Below are 11,582 nucleotides of genomic sequence, written 5' to 3'. Positions count from 1 at the left end.
GTTCTGCCTGACCACAGCCATGGCTCAGCCTGTTTACAACAATCAAAGCTAGTTCATCAGCCTGTTTAGGTCAGCACACAAGGGATTGTCTTATTCTCCACAGAGCTTAAAACCAACTGGGGCTCTGCTCCAGCCAAGTGGCAGAAGAAGATGCAGTGAAACAGAACTCATCAGGACAAACAGGGAAGACTTTCCTTAAAACCGTCCAAGTTCCCTGAGGCAAACAACTACATCTCCAAGGCAGATTAGGATTTCCACACGTTACTCAAATTAATCTCCAGTTATTCCCACTTCTGCCCATTTTGGAGGGGCACTTTTATTTCTTTTCTACAGTCACTGTCAGTTCTTTTCCCTGAGGATGAGGACTTTCTTTCAAAGAAGTCAAATTTCTTTTGACATTGCAGGAGACAGTGGCAAAGGCCTTACTGATTCCAAAGAAGACAATATCCACTGCCCTCCGCTCATCCATCAGGCTGTTTCATTGCAGGACCTTGTCAAGTCTGTCAGGCATGACTTCTTCTTGATGAACACATTGATGGAGAATTCTACTGATATTGTTATACACATGGACCCTGGAAAAGGTTTCCACAATTAGCTGATTTTTCCATTTTGGAAACTGTAACCCTTCCTCTAAGTTAGCAGCTTCAGTACTCCGGACATTGTTATCACACAAGTACTTCCTACATAGGAGAACTTCCATAGTGAAAAAGACAACAGACATTCCTTTCACAGCACAAACACAACACGCATTCCCATTGCCAAACCTGTCAATCCCCCAAGGATTATATAAAAATCATAAAGGTCAACTAAAAAATTTGGCTGCTTTACCAGGTGGGAAGTAATTAAACTCAACAATCAGCGGGTCCAAACAAGATGTGACTCATGACATCTTGTGGTTTTCTGATGCAAGCCACACTACCCAAAACCATATATATATAGACGTTGGCCATCCATGCATCGCTGTTGCCAGAGCCATCTGCCTCCTCCTGATCCACCGACCAGCCGCTCAACATGCAGCCCAAAGGTAACACAGATCCTTGGCTCTTACCTGAGCTATGCTGCAGGCAGGTGCTGGAGCAGGTTGTCCATAGTGGCTGTGGAGCCTCCACCACAGGAGAGGCTCCGATCCCACCTGGACACAGTCCTGGACAAACCTGCTCCTGCAGACCCTGCTGGAGGGGCCTGGATACGGGAGGGGGGTGATCACCATCAGCTCCAGAGGCTCCTCAGCCTTTCTGTGAGGCTGCAAAGAAACAGCTCCTGGCAAAGACCACTCAAAAAACACCCTTTACTTACCCTGGCTGCACAATCAGCAGCTCAAACACAGAGCTGGCACTCGAGGACACCCAACGTGGTGCACACAACTCACAGCACAGCTCCTGCTGCCCCATTTCCCTGACACTCCTCTCACAGGACAGCCTTATTACTCCTCCACATCTCCTTTTCAGCCAAAAGCTGTAACTCTGCTTGCTGTCTGCTTCATAGGAGTCTCTCTCACAATGAAGTTCCTGCTGCTGTCCTGCATTCTGAGCATGGTCCTTGCTGTCACCAATGCAGTAAGTACTGAACAAAAATACACAGGCATCCAGTGTGGGAAATCTTAACATTGACAGCTGGAAATTACATGGCTTTTATCTGTCAGGACAGCCTCAAGAACATCAGTGATTGTTACACGGCTAAATGCATTTATGGTATTCCCAATCTAGATTTCCAGGTTAAGATTAAGCCCTTCTCAGACTTGAAAGCAAAAACAATAAATAGCAAGCTCACACCCAGCCCATCAACCAAGTCCTCATTCCAACAGCACAGAATTATGCTGACAATTTTTCAGACACTGAAGATCAATTCCCTTCTTAGATGTAGCATTCTAACAAGACATGTTGATTAAAAATATATGCATTTTTAAAAACAAAAATGAAGTACCTGTTTATTTTTGTTGATAATACAACTAACAAAAAACCCCCACAAGTACAATGAATTATGCTTTGCTCAAAAAAAAAAAAATCATACTTTTTCTACAGCAGCAGCTTGACAGCAATGAAAGCTCCGGTTCAGACAGTTCAGAACAGGTAAGCCTTCTGTTTCTCAGTAACTGAATCTCATCAGCTCTAACATTCAGATTTACCCGGAGGGGTTGGTACTGAACTGGGAAACACTGATGCACAATTTCTCTCCTTTCACAGTACCCACAAGAAAGGACCATTTTCTTTCCTTTGCATTCCATTCTTCGCCTCCTCCAGAAACGCCCCAAGCATGCTTAGCCATCTGTTTTGCTGTGAGTCTGAGGTAAGCCACCCGTCTCGTAGCAGAAGACAATCCTGCAGCAAGCTCTACCACTACATTTGCCTATTCCTCACTTGCATTATTCTAATTATGCAATAAACAGTCTTTAGAGAATTTTTTCCTTCCAGAAATAACACACGGCTCTTGGAAGCAGTGCAGCTTTTATGCCTTGTTCAGCATGGTACTTGCAGAATTCTTATTTTTCTGTTTTCACCTTTAGCACTCTCTGTTAACATAAGCACCTCACGTGAAATGAAAACCAATGCTATTTTGACTCATCACAGGACAGCCGGCTTTATCCTCAGCCACCAGCAGCTGCCCGGTCACCTGCTCACAGGGCTCTGTTTTCTAAAGCTGACGACGCTGTTGGGGATGTGCTTCACATCATGCATCAATTAATAGACTAAAGCCACTAATGCCATTGGTTCTACTCTGCAATTCTGTTCTCACTCTGTAGATACCTATCTGAACAACCAGAGCTGTCGCCTATGAAATACTGCTGCTTTCCGATCGTCTTCTGCTTCCTTCAGCACCCTCACACCTTTTGTCACCAGCACATTAAAACCACAGATCAACAAAGAGGTTTCCGTGACTGAAGCCAGCATGGGTCACAGTGAATATCTCTCCCCACCCTTGTCTGCTTACTTTCTAAGCCTGAATAAATGACAGACAGCAAGCAATCACAACTTCTTCATCATTTCTTAACAACAAATATTCCCATGTCACTTCAGTGACCCCACTGTCCGCAAAACAGGAAGGGCGCTACTTGCAGCAGCTGTGCCCTCAGACTCTGGGCTCTGTCAAACCTCCATCCCATGCCTTTGACTGCTGACACAGCGCACAACCCCCTCCTGCAGCAACAACCACCAGCTCCGACCTACGATTTTAAGATGTTTTGTTTGTTAAACAAAACACGTGACCACCTCCGAGAGCTCATCGCCCTTTCATTGGGCGGAGCCCGGCCAATCAGCGGCGCCACCATCCCGTTGGCTGCGCCCCTCCTTTGGCCCCGCCCCTCGCTCACAGCGCGCTCCCGATTGGCTGCTTCCCTCTGCCCCGTCGCCCGGCGGGGTCGCGTGCATTGACTTGTCGCGGTCGTGCGGAGCGGTCGCAAGATGAGCCCCGCGCTGGAGGTGCTGGTGTTCCTGGGCACGCTGCTGTACGCCTACGTGGAGGCGCTGGTGAAGCTGCTGCTGCCCGCCAAGAGGAAGACCGTCCGCGGGGAGCTGGTGCTGGTGACGGGCGCTGCCCGCGGGCTGGGCAGGGCCACGGCCCTCGAGTTCGCCCGGCGCCAGAGCCGCCTGGTGCTGTGGGACGTCGAGGCGGTGAGGCTAGGGCCGCGGTGTGGATAAACGGGCTGTTCCGAGGCCGTGGCACCCGTGTCATACATGCATCCTTCTTCCCACAGCACGGCCTCAAAGAGACAGCAGCAGAATGCGAAGGGCTGGGAGCCACCGTTCACACCTTTGTGGTGGACTGCAGCAAAAGGGCGGAGATCTACAGCGCTGCCGAGAAGGTAGGGGAGCAGGTGCATGTGCCAGGGCTTACCCAAACGTGCTTCGATTTGGGAAGTGCTGGAAGACAGCACCGAGGTGTCCCACTCAGTTTGTGCAAGCCCCTGCAATCTCACCACTGTTTGCTGCTGTACATACATACCTTCAGGTACTGCAGCTTGTCCCATCCTAATCTGGGAGCCTTTGTCCTATTGAGCTCGTGCTTCAGACTTTAGACCCTGCAACCAAACTTCCTGCTACTGCCTTGCTGAGGAACAGACATAAAAATGTATAAGGCTGCACTGTAGGGTGGTTCAAATCAAATGGTTCAAATCATTTTGTATGTCCACAGTGCCAGCTGTAATTGTAGAGCATGTTTGTCCATGGGTGATGCGTAGGACACTGTAATAACTGGCAATAAAAAAGGGAAGAACATCAGATCTAAATCAGCTTTCAGGACTGTTGTGGTTTTGGCTGCAACAAGGACACTGCATGTTCCTGACTGCAAGAAAATCACTGTAAGAATTAAATCATTTGCTACTCACAACCTTGGACTTTGTGTGTTAACAAGTGACGTTCACCTACACATCTTTTGGTCCAAAAGGTGAAAAAGGACATTGGTGATATCTCCATCCTGGTGAATAATGCTGGTGTGATTGCAGCTGCCGACCTGCTCTCCACCCAGGACCACCAAGTTGAGAAAACATTTGAAGTCAACATTCTTGCTCACATCTGGGTAAGGGTCTCCAGCACGTTCATGCCTCCATAAGCGTTATTAGGGATATGTATTTAGACCAACAATTATTTAAAACTACAGGCAAATTACCAAATTCTCTTGCTGCTTTGTGTGTATAGCAAACATGCACTCAGTCTGGCTGTTGGGAAACTTGATTGTCTCTTGCTGATCTGGGGCTGGCCTGGCTCCCTTGTTTTCCTTTCCACACAAGTTGGCTGTGATGGCTTCTCCCGCAGCGTAGGTTGGTCTATGTCACAAGTGTTTTAGTGTCTCTCTTTGGGTCAGGCTGTTTGGGCACTCTCAGCCAGGCACCAAGAGCCTGAAAGCAGTAGAAAAACTCTTCATATAATGCAAAGTGGTTTGGTTTGTTTTTTTTATCATCTGGCCCCTGAGAGAAGGCAGCCTTTGGTACATAGTGCTAGGTGCAGAGCAGGGCTGTCTGCTAGCTCTTAGCCATGCCACGTGGTGCAGCCGGACCCAGCCTCTCCCTGACTGCCACCAGCACGTTAGCCAGTCTGCAGGGCTCTGTCTTGAAGTATTTTGTACCTGTCTCATTGCTGGCTCTGCTCTGGGCTCCTGGCACTGCTTTAATCCCATCCTGTAGCTGTCCTGCCGCTGCCTGCAAGTGCTGCCACCTGTCTTATCTCCTGCAGGGCTTCTCCCAGCTCTCTACCAGCAGCCTGTGTGGAGGTGATGCAGCTGGGACACCTCTGAGCTGGGGTTTTGGCTCTTTGGGACTCTGGCAATCAGATCCTGGGGATAGGACAGCTTTCAGCAGCGTTCCTAGTACTAAAGAATTTCCGTTTGCAGGAGGAAAAATGGGGTACTACAAATTGTGTGTGTGCTGGGGAGAGATACTGTAGTGCTGCTGTTGACAAGTGAAACTGAAAAGCAGGCTAGGAGTACCATGAATATCATCTTCTGCTGATACCTGACTTTGCTGAAAGAGTCCTTCCAGTGCATCAGCTGGAGGGAGAATGGGCATTTCTATGGTTCTCAGAACCTACCTAGCATTAGGAAAAGCATTAGTCACTTAATTGCACATACCTGGGAACAGTGTTGAAAAACACTTAAGACATTACTATCTTCCTCCTCCCCCAACCCTTTTTCCGGTCCTTGTTCTAAATCCCTTTCAAGACAACAAGAGCTTTTCTGCCAACAATGATGAACAACAACTACGGTCACATTGTCACAGTGGCTTCTGCAGCAGGTCATCTTGTAACTCCTTTCATGGTGGTTTACTGGTAAGTGACTTCAAAATCAGCTCTCTTCATTTCTTATCTTTGTCTTCTCCACCAGCAAACATGGAGAGGAAATATGTACACTCAGTAAGCTTCTTCCAAAGGAGGAAGAAAACCCACAGCACTCAGCACATAAGTGCTTGTGGGAATGCCCACTGATTTACTCATTAGCTCTGACTGAATCGGGAACAATGCTTCAATGAAAGACTAGTGAAATGACAAATAAACTAATGGAATCTGTTTTTTTTTTTCCTCCCCATAACTGATCCAGACTTTGATTGGTGAAAAAGGTATCTGCTTTCCTTCTTCTTACAATAACATAGTGCTCTTGTGAGTTGCTGTAGCCATAAGAAAAAGTAATACTTGTATGTTTTTACCATCTTTTTTCTTCTTAGCTTTACAGACTCAGGCCATGTTTTCTCCTGTAGTAAGAAATGCTGGACATTACACTGTCTACTGAATTCAGCTTTCAAAAATAAAAACATCAGACTTACGCATGCCAATTAATATTTCCTAACACTCCTCTGACAGTTCACTACTGAGACTACTTAGATATTCCGCTTCAAATCCCAAAATGTTTTCCCCAGGCAGCAATATCTATTTTAGGAAAACGCTGTAAGACAGCAAAAATTAGAATTAGTCCTTGCCTTCCCAAGTGGATTGCACTGTTTCCTTCATTAGTCAGTACTGCATGTTCTCTCAGCTCCTTTCTATCAGGCCAGAAATAACATTCATGCCTTCTGATTTGTGCTTTTTTCCTCCACCAGTTCAAGCAAGTTTGCTGCAGTTGGATTTCATAAAGCCCTAACGGATGAGCTGACTTCACTGGGAAAGGATGGAATAAAAACAACGTGTCTCTGTCCAGTTTTTATAAATACTGGATTTGTCAAAAACCCCAGTATGAGGTAATGGTCACAAGTCAGCATTACATATTTGCCCCTGCTTTACCTGTTATTCAAACTGAGTACATACCCCACATAGCAGTTATCTTTTATTTACCTGACTTCATGCACATGTGAAGCATCCTATTTCATATTCAGCTGCTGCCCATGTTTTTATCACTGTTGCCCTTACATATATGCATTCTTTTGATTTTAGGCTTGGAAAGATCTTGGAGGTTGATGAAGTTGTGAAGGCACTGATGGAAGGAATAGTGACCAACCAGAAAATGGTTTTTGTTCCATCAAATCAACGTTTTGCTTTACTTCTTGAAAGGTATGTAACAACACAAGGGATAAGTGCAAGTGTACAAGCATTACACTTCATAGAATCACCAAAGTTGGAAAAGACCTCTAAGGTCATCCCATCCAGCCATCCACCTGTCACCAATATTTCCTACTAAACCAGTACAACATCTAAATATTTCTTGAAAGCACTTGTAACATCAGATTCAATTTTGTGCTATTTTAGAAGCTGGGGCAAATCAGCATTGCAGTGCATTGTTTTTCTTTCCACTGACAACAGCAGACACCATGAGGGTTTTGTTGAGCTGTCATGTAGGTACTTATGATCCATTTTTTTGCACAAGTGCTGAGTGAAGAACTCAGGTGCTCCATTTGGGATATGGTAGGGATGCAGAAGAAGATAAAAGGATTGCTTTTCCATAACAAATTGAATATCCCGTGGGCTTGCAAAAAATAATTTCTCTGGACCAGCAGCCCCAGACAATCTCCAAAAACAGTTAAGGATCTGCTGCTTTTTGGTGTTCATTTCTTCACGGCAGCACCAGGTCTATGTCACAACTGCTGGGAATGCTGCTTGAGAAGTGTTCTGCTGCTTTCCCTCAGCCATGTGAAGTGAGGTTGGTCCCCTCATACTTCTTAGACATCCAGCGTAGCTGCTCTGTTGGGGCTGCATTTTCTCCACAGCTCAGATTCAAAAGCTAGATTTGTATCACAACAACTACATTACCACTCCAGTTAGCATCTACAGTATCTCAACAATTACTTCATAGTAACTTATCCATAAAAGCCAGGAGACAGCCAGAACTGTTTCATAAGCATAAAGAATCAGCATAAAGAATCTTTTGCTTTCCCAAAATTCTCTATCAACCAGATGAGGTTTTGAAAGCAAAGTCAGTTCTCGTTTCATTTTAATGTACTTGTCTACATTCAACATTAAACCTGCAAGCAGTAATTAAATCAACATCTTTGCAGTGGATATCTGTCCTTGAAGTGATCTTAAAAGGAGGAAGGTGCTGAAGGGACTGGAGGTCAAGCTAGACAAAGAGTTATGAAGGCAGTGGGTTTTTAGGAAGTACCCCTCAGATTGAAGTTCTGGTCTGTCTGATGTGAGCATGCATTCTGTGCCCAGATGAGCTCCCATCCCATCTGTAGTGCCGCTATCTCCAAAACCTGAATTCTTACCCTAGGTTTAATTTCATGGATTTTTTTTCTTCCAGGTTGCTTCCAGAACGTGCCTTGAATTATCTCAAAAAGCTGACTGATGTTAAGTTTGATGCAGTTGTTGGGCATAGAAGCAATCAGTGAAAAAGAAATTGTTTCTTATTTCCCCATGGAATGAGTGAAAGCAGAACATATGCTGAGTGTAGCACAGCGATTTGGATTCAGAGCAGAATTAAGATGGGTACTTCTTCCAGGCCACCGCTTCCATCACACCTTAATGGTCCATCCCACACCTGCAGCAGGAACAGATGTGCATAACATGGTGTGTTAGCACAGCAGAGAGGCAGCTCTAGAAGTCAGAAGGACTGTTCTGGAATGTGCACAACTGCTTACGTGAGTGCAGTGGAATTGGAGTATAAATTAATGTGGTCCTATTGAGTAAAATTATCTTGTGGGGAGGAATGATTATAGGTGGCCTGCTTCACCTTAATGAATCATTTTAAGTTCAAAAAGCCTTGTACTGCACACAGTTAAATGCATTTTTTGTAGTAAGTACCTGAAATAATACAGCCTCTTAATTAACCACTACCTAAATATGTTGATTGTCCATTATGCACGAGCTCCACCAGTACAACTTGTACAGAATAAAAGCAGTTCTCTAACCAGGTGTCTCTTAGCAGTTACAGTCACAACCACATCCTACAGGTGCACTTAAGGTGCAGTGTTAAGAAATATATGCCCTCTGCTGATGTCATTTCTCAAATTGCTGATGATTCTCCAACCAGATTCAAACACGTTCCTCTGAAACAAGTGTAGTATTTCCTACAAATTACTGAGTGCCCTGTTCTGTTTCATGCTTACCACAAAATGTGATTTTTTTTTCATAAGAACGAGGAAGTGTGGTTCTGTTTTTGTCCTTACACTAAAAGGTAACTACTCCAACCTAATAAAAATTGCTATTTATCTGCTCCATTATCAGTCTCCTCTACTAAAAGGAAAACCAAGGCTATTCTAAGCCTAAATACCCCTCATTCATTTGCCCGGGGTGAGCTGAAATGGAAGTCCCCAGAGCTCCTATGCCTGTACAGAACATGAGAAGGCATCAACTGGGAAGCCAGAGACTCCTTGCTATGCCTTCATTTCAACTAATTAATGCAATCATTGCAGTACAAATTTAAACCAGTACTGACACCAGTTAACACACACACTTCCACCTATTTTTATCTTTTCAAACAGCACATACAGAAGCGAGGAATTATTTATCCCACCCTCTGAAATGCTGATCCTATTCACTGCACAGGATGCTGCAGCACTGTCAGCCCTGATGATTCTGGGCTTCCCCTTCATGCTCTGCTTTTCTACATACTGGTGAGCAGCAGAACAGGGATGCTGTGCAGGAGGAGGAAAACCTAACATTGCAAGCGTGTGAGATACAGCCCCATATGATCCCAGGTTTTGCCTTCAAGCCAGCTCTAGTCAGACCCGCAGTGATCAGGAGATTAATCCTCCAAAGCTCTGTATGAACACTTTACCCTATGGTACCACGTGATGAAATGCCAGTCAAAGACCTCTGTAGAGCACAGATCAACTTTTTGCCTATTTCTGCAACTCCTGACTGTGGCACATGTTGGCTGGCAAGTGGTCATTTGAGGGAAGCCTGAAAACCCACCAGGTTAAGCAGAGCTAGAACTGAGTAGCTTCCAGTGTAATTCATATTGATGTCCTGAGCACTTATACTGCGAACTTGGATTCTTCAGAAGGTGAAGTTTTAATGTGGCTCCACCTGCTTTTAGGTAGTAATAGGCCTAAGTTTGTGCTGTTGACAGGCTAACTGGGAGGAAAGTTTCTTTTGCAGCTTATACAACCTGCATGGAATGGGGCATTCAAGGTGTGGCAAAGGACCATTTCTTACACTGAGACAATTGGATTCTAGTTTATGAATCCTGTGGCTGAGAAATGGGTTTTCAGTATTCCACTCATGGAAAATAAGTTAAAGCAATCAAAAGTTAGCGCGTAAGCCTTCTAAATGGATTGCATTTAAAAGGCAAACATTCCATGCTGTAAAACATTTGAGGAGTGTGTTTTGAGTCATGATGGAAACAGAGACCAACTCAATACACATGAATTATTTTTGTATCTGTTCTCCCTTTCTTGAGACAATCCCAAAATCTGAGGAGTTTTTTGTCTTGCATCTATCTTGAATAAGTAGTTTTATGCTGCTCCTGCTTTTATTTAAGCTGCATGTTTTCATTTGTGCTTGGTGTAAAGGAACATAAGAGAGGATTTAAACCTTCATCCCATGAACACCAGTGACAGAGAATCAAATTGTCAGGCCACATAGACTCCTCGGTTCTCTTCCTGGCCACAAGAGACAAACTTATTCCAAAATCTGGTTGTTACAGGTACTTAACAGAAGCTTGTGTCATCAAACCTCATGTAGCAACTTCCATTAAAGTCCCACAGTTGAATACTGGTGTCTCACACACTGGCTTAGGGCACTTGTGAGTTGGATGAGAGGCTCTGAACTCATGCTCTGCCTCCCCCTGAGTCCTGGAGCTGGCACTTCCCTGCCTCAGCCACAGCTCTGACCTGAATCCCGTGCCAGGAGAATGCCAGCACTGCTGAGCTGTGAAATTAAGGTCTGGCTGCACTGCTGATGTGCTAATTAAGAACAGAAATTATGTAGCTCTGAGCATCTCCAGTAGAGTCAAACATTTTCCCTGCAGACAATATAAGTAACTCATCTAGAGCAGCCGGATGCACTATGGCCTCAACCTGATGACTGGGGCACTACTTTTAATACTTGTTGGCAATACCAATATGCATGCAGTTGTATCAGAGTTCAGGCAGTGGCTCATAAAACTGAACTGTACATGCACAGAACCTCCAGAACCCAGCAGTTAATTTTTTCTGTTATATCACCACCTTTAAATGTCCAAGATCACTGGCCATTCACAAAGACTGCAATACTGTCAATAAAATTCCTTTCTGAAACAAGCTTCTGGTACATTAAATCTTGCAGATGCTTTCAATCTGCACGCATAGCCATGTATTTTGCTCTTTTCTAAGCAGACCTGCTGCTTTTTCTACTTAGGGTACCATGAGAGTTCGGCACTGAGAACAACCCAGCCTAACTGCAAAACCTTGTTTAGAGCAGGAATAAGTTTACATCAACCTATGGTCCTGTTACCATGAATAAACACGCTCTCATACAAACTATTTCTCCTCTGCATTCTCAGTTTTTTAATGCTCACAATCAAAATAGTTCTTGAGACAATAGATGCGCAGCAGGGAAATACATTCATTGCTCACAACAAATCCTGTGTACACAGCCACAGCTGCAGTTTTCACACAGCTCCAGGCACTCGTGCTCACTGGTGCCTGCTTACAGCTTGTCACAGGTAAACTGCAATGGTGAAAAGCAGTGGGACAGAACTTACATAATCTTTCAGTGACCACATGATGATGAAATGGTATAGATGAG

General features: G+C 44.7%; 1 protein-coding gene and 1 long non-coding RNA gene across 2 annotated transcripts; both read left to right on the top strand.

The window, feature by feature from the left end:
* The first annotated feature begins 1,411 nt into the window (after positions 1-1,411).
* LOC122156596 lies at positions 1,412-2,269 on the top strand. The gene is made up of 3 exons (XR_006167545.1): positions 1,412-1,556; positions 2,022-2,069; positions 2,184-2,269. It is a non-coding gene; the product is annotated as an uncharacterized LOC122156596 (long non-coding RNA).
* A 1,087-nt stretch (positions 2,270-3,356) lies between these two features.
* Positions 3,357-8,760, top strand: LOC122156593 (estradiol 17-beta-dehydrogenase 11-like). Its single transcript, XM_042811437.1, has 7 exons — positions 3,357-3,608; positions 3,692-3,799; positions 4,381-4,512; positions 5,650-5,756; positions 6,521-6,658; positions 6,852-6,968; positions 8,155-8,760. The coding sequence occupies exons 1-7, from the start codon at positions 3,399-3,401 to the stop codon at positions 8,240-8,242; spliced, it is 900 nt and encodes a 299-aa protein (XP_042667371.1). The 5' UTR covers positions 3,357-3,398; the 3' UTR covers positions 8,243-8,760.
* The last annotated feature ends 2,822 nt before the right edge of the window (positions 8,761-11,582 follow it).

The sequence above is a fragment of the Centrocercus urophasianus genome, unplaced genomic scaffold, assembly GCF_019232065.1.
Source record: "Centrocercus urophasianus isolate 14NV4802_14NV808 unplaced genomic scaffold, USGS_Curo_1.0 seq_13, whole genome shotgun sequence".
In the NCBI taxonomy this organism is placed as follows: Eukaryota; Metazoa; Chordata; class Aves; order Galliformes; family Phasianidae; genus Centrocercus; species Centrocercus urophasianus.
This window is presented reverse-complemented; position numbering and strand designations above follow the sequence as displayed.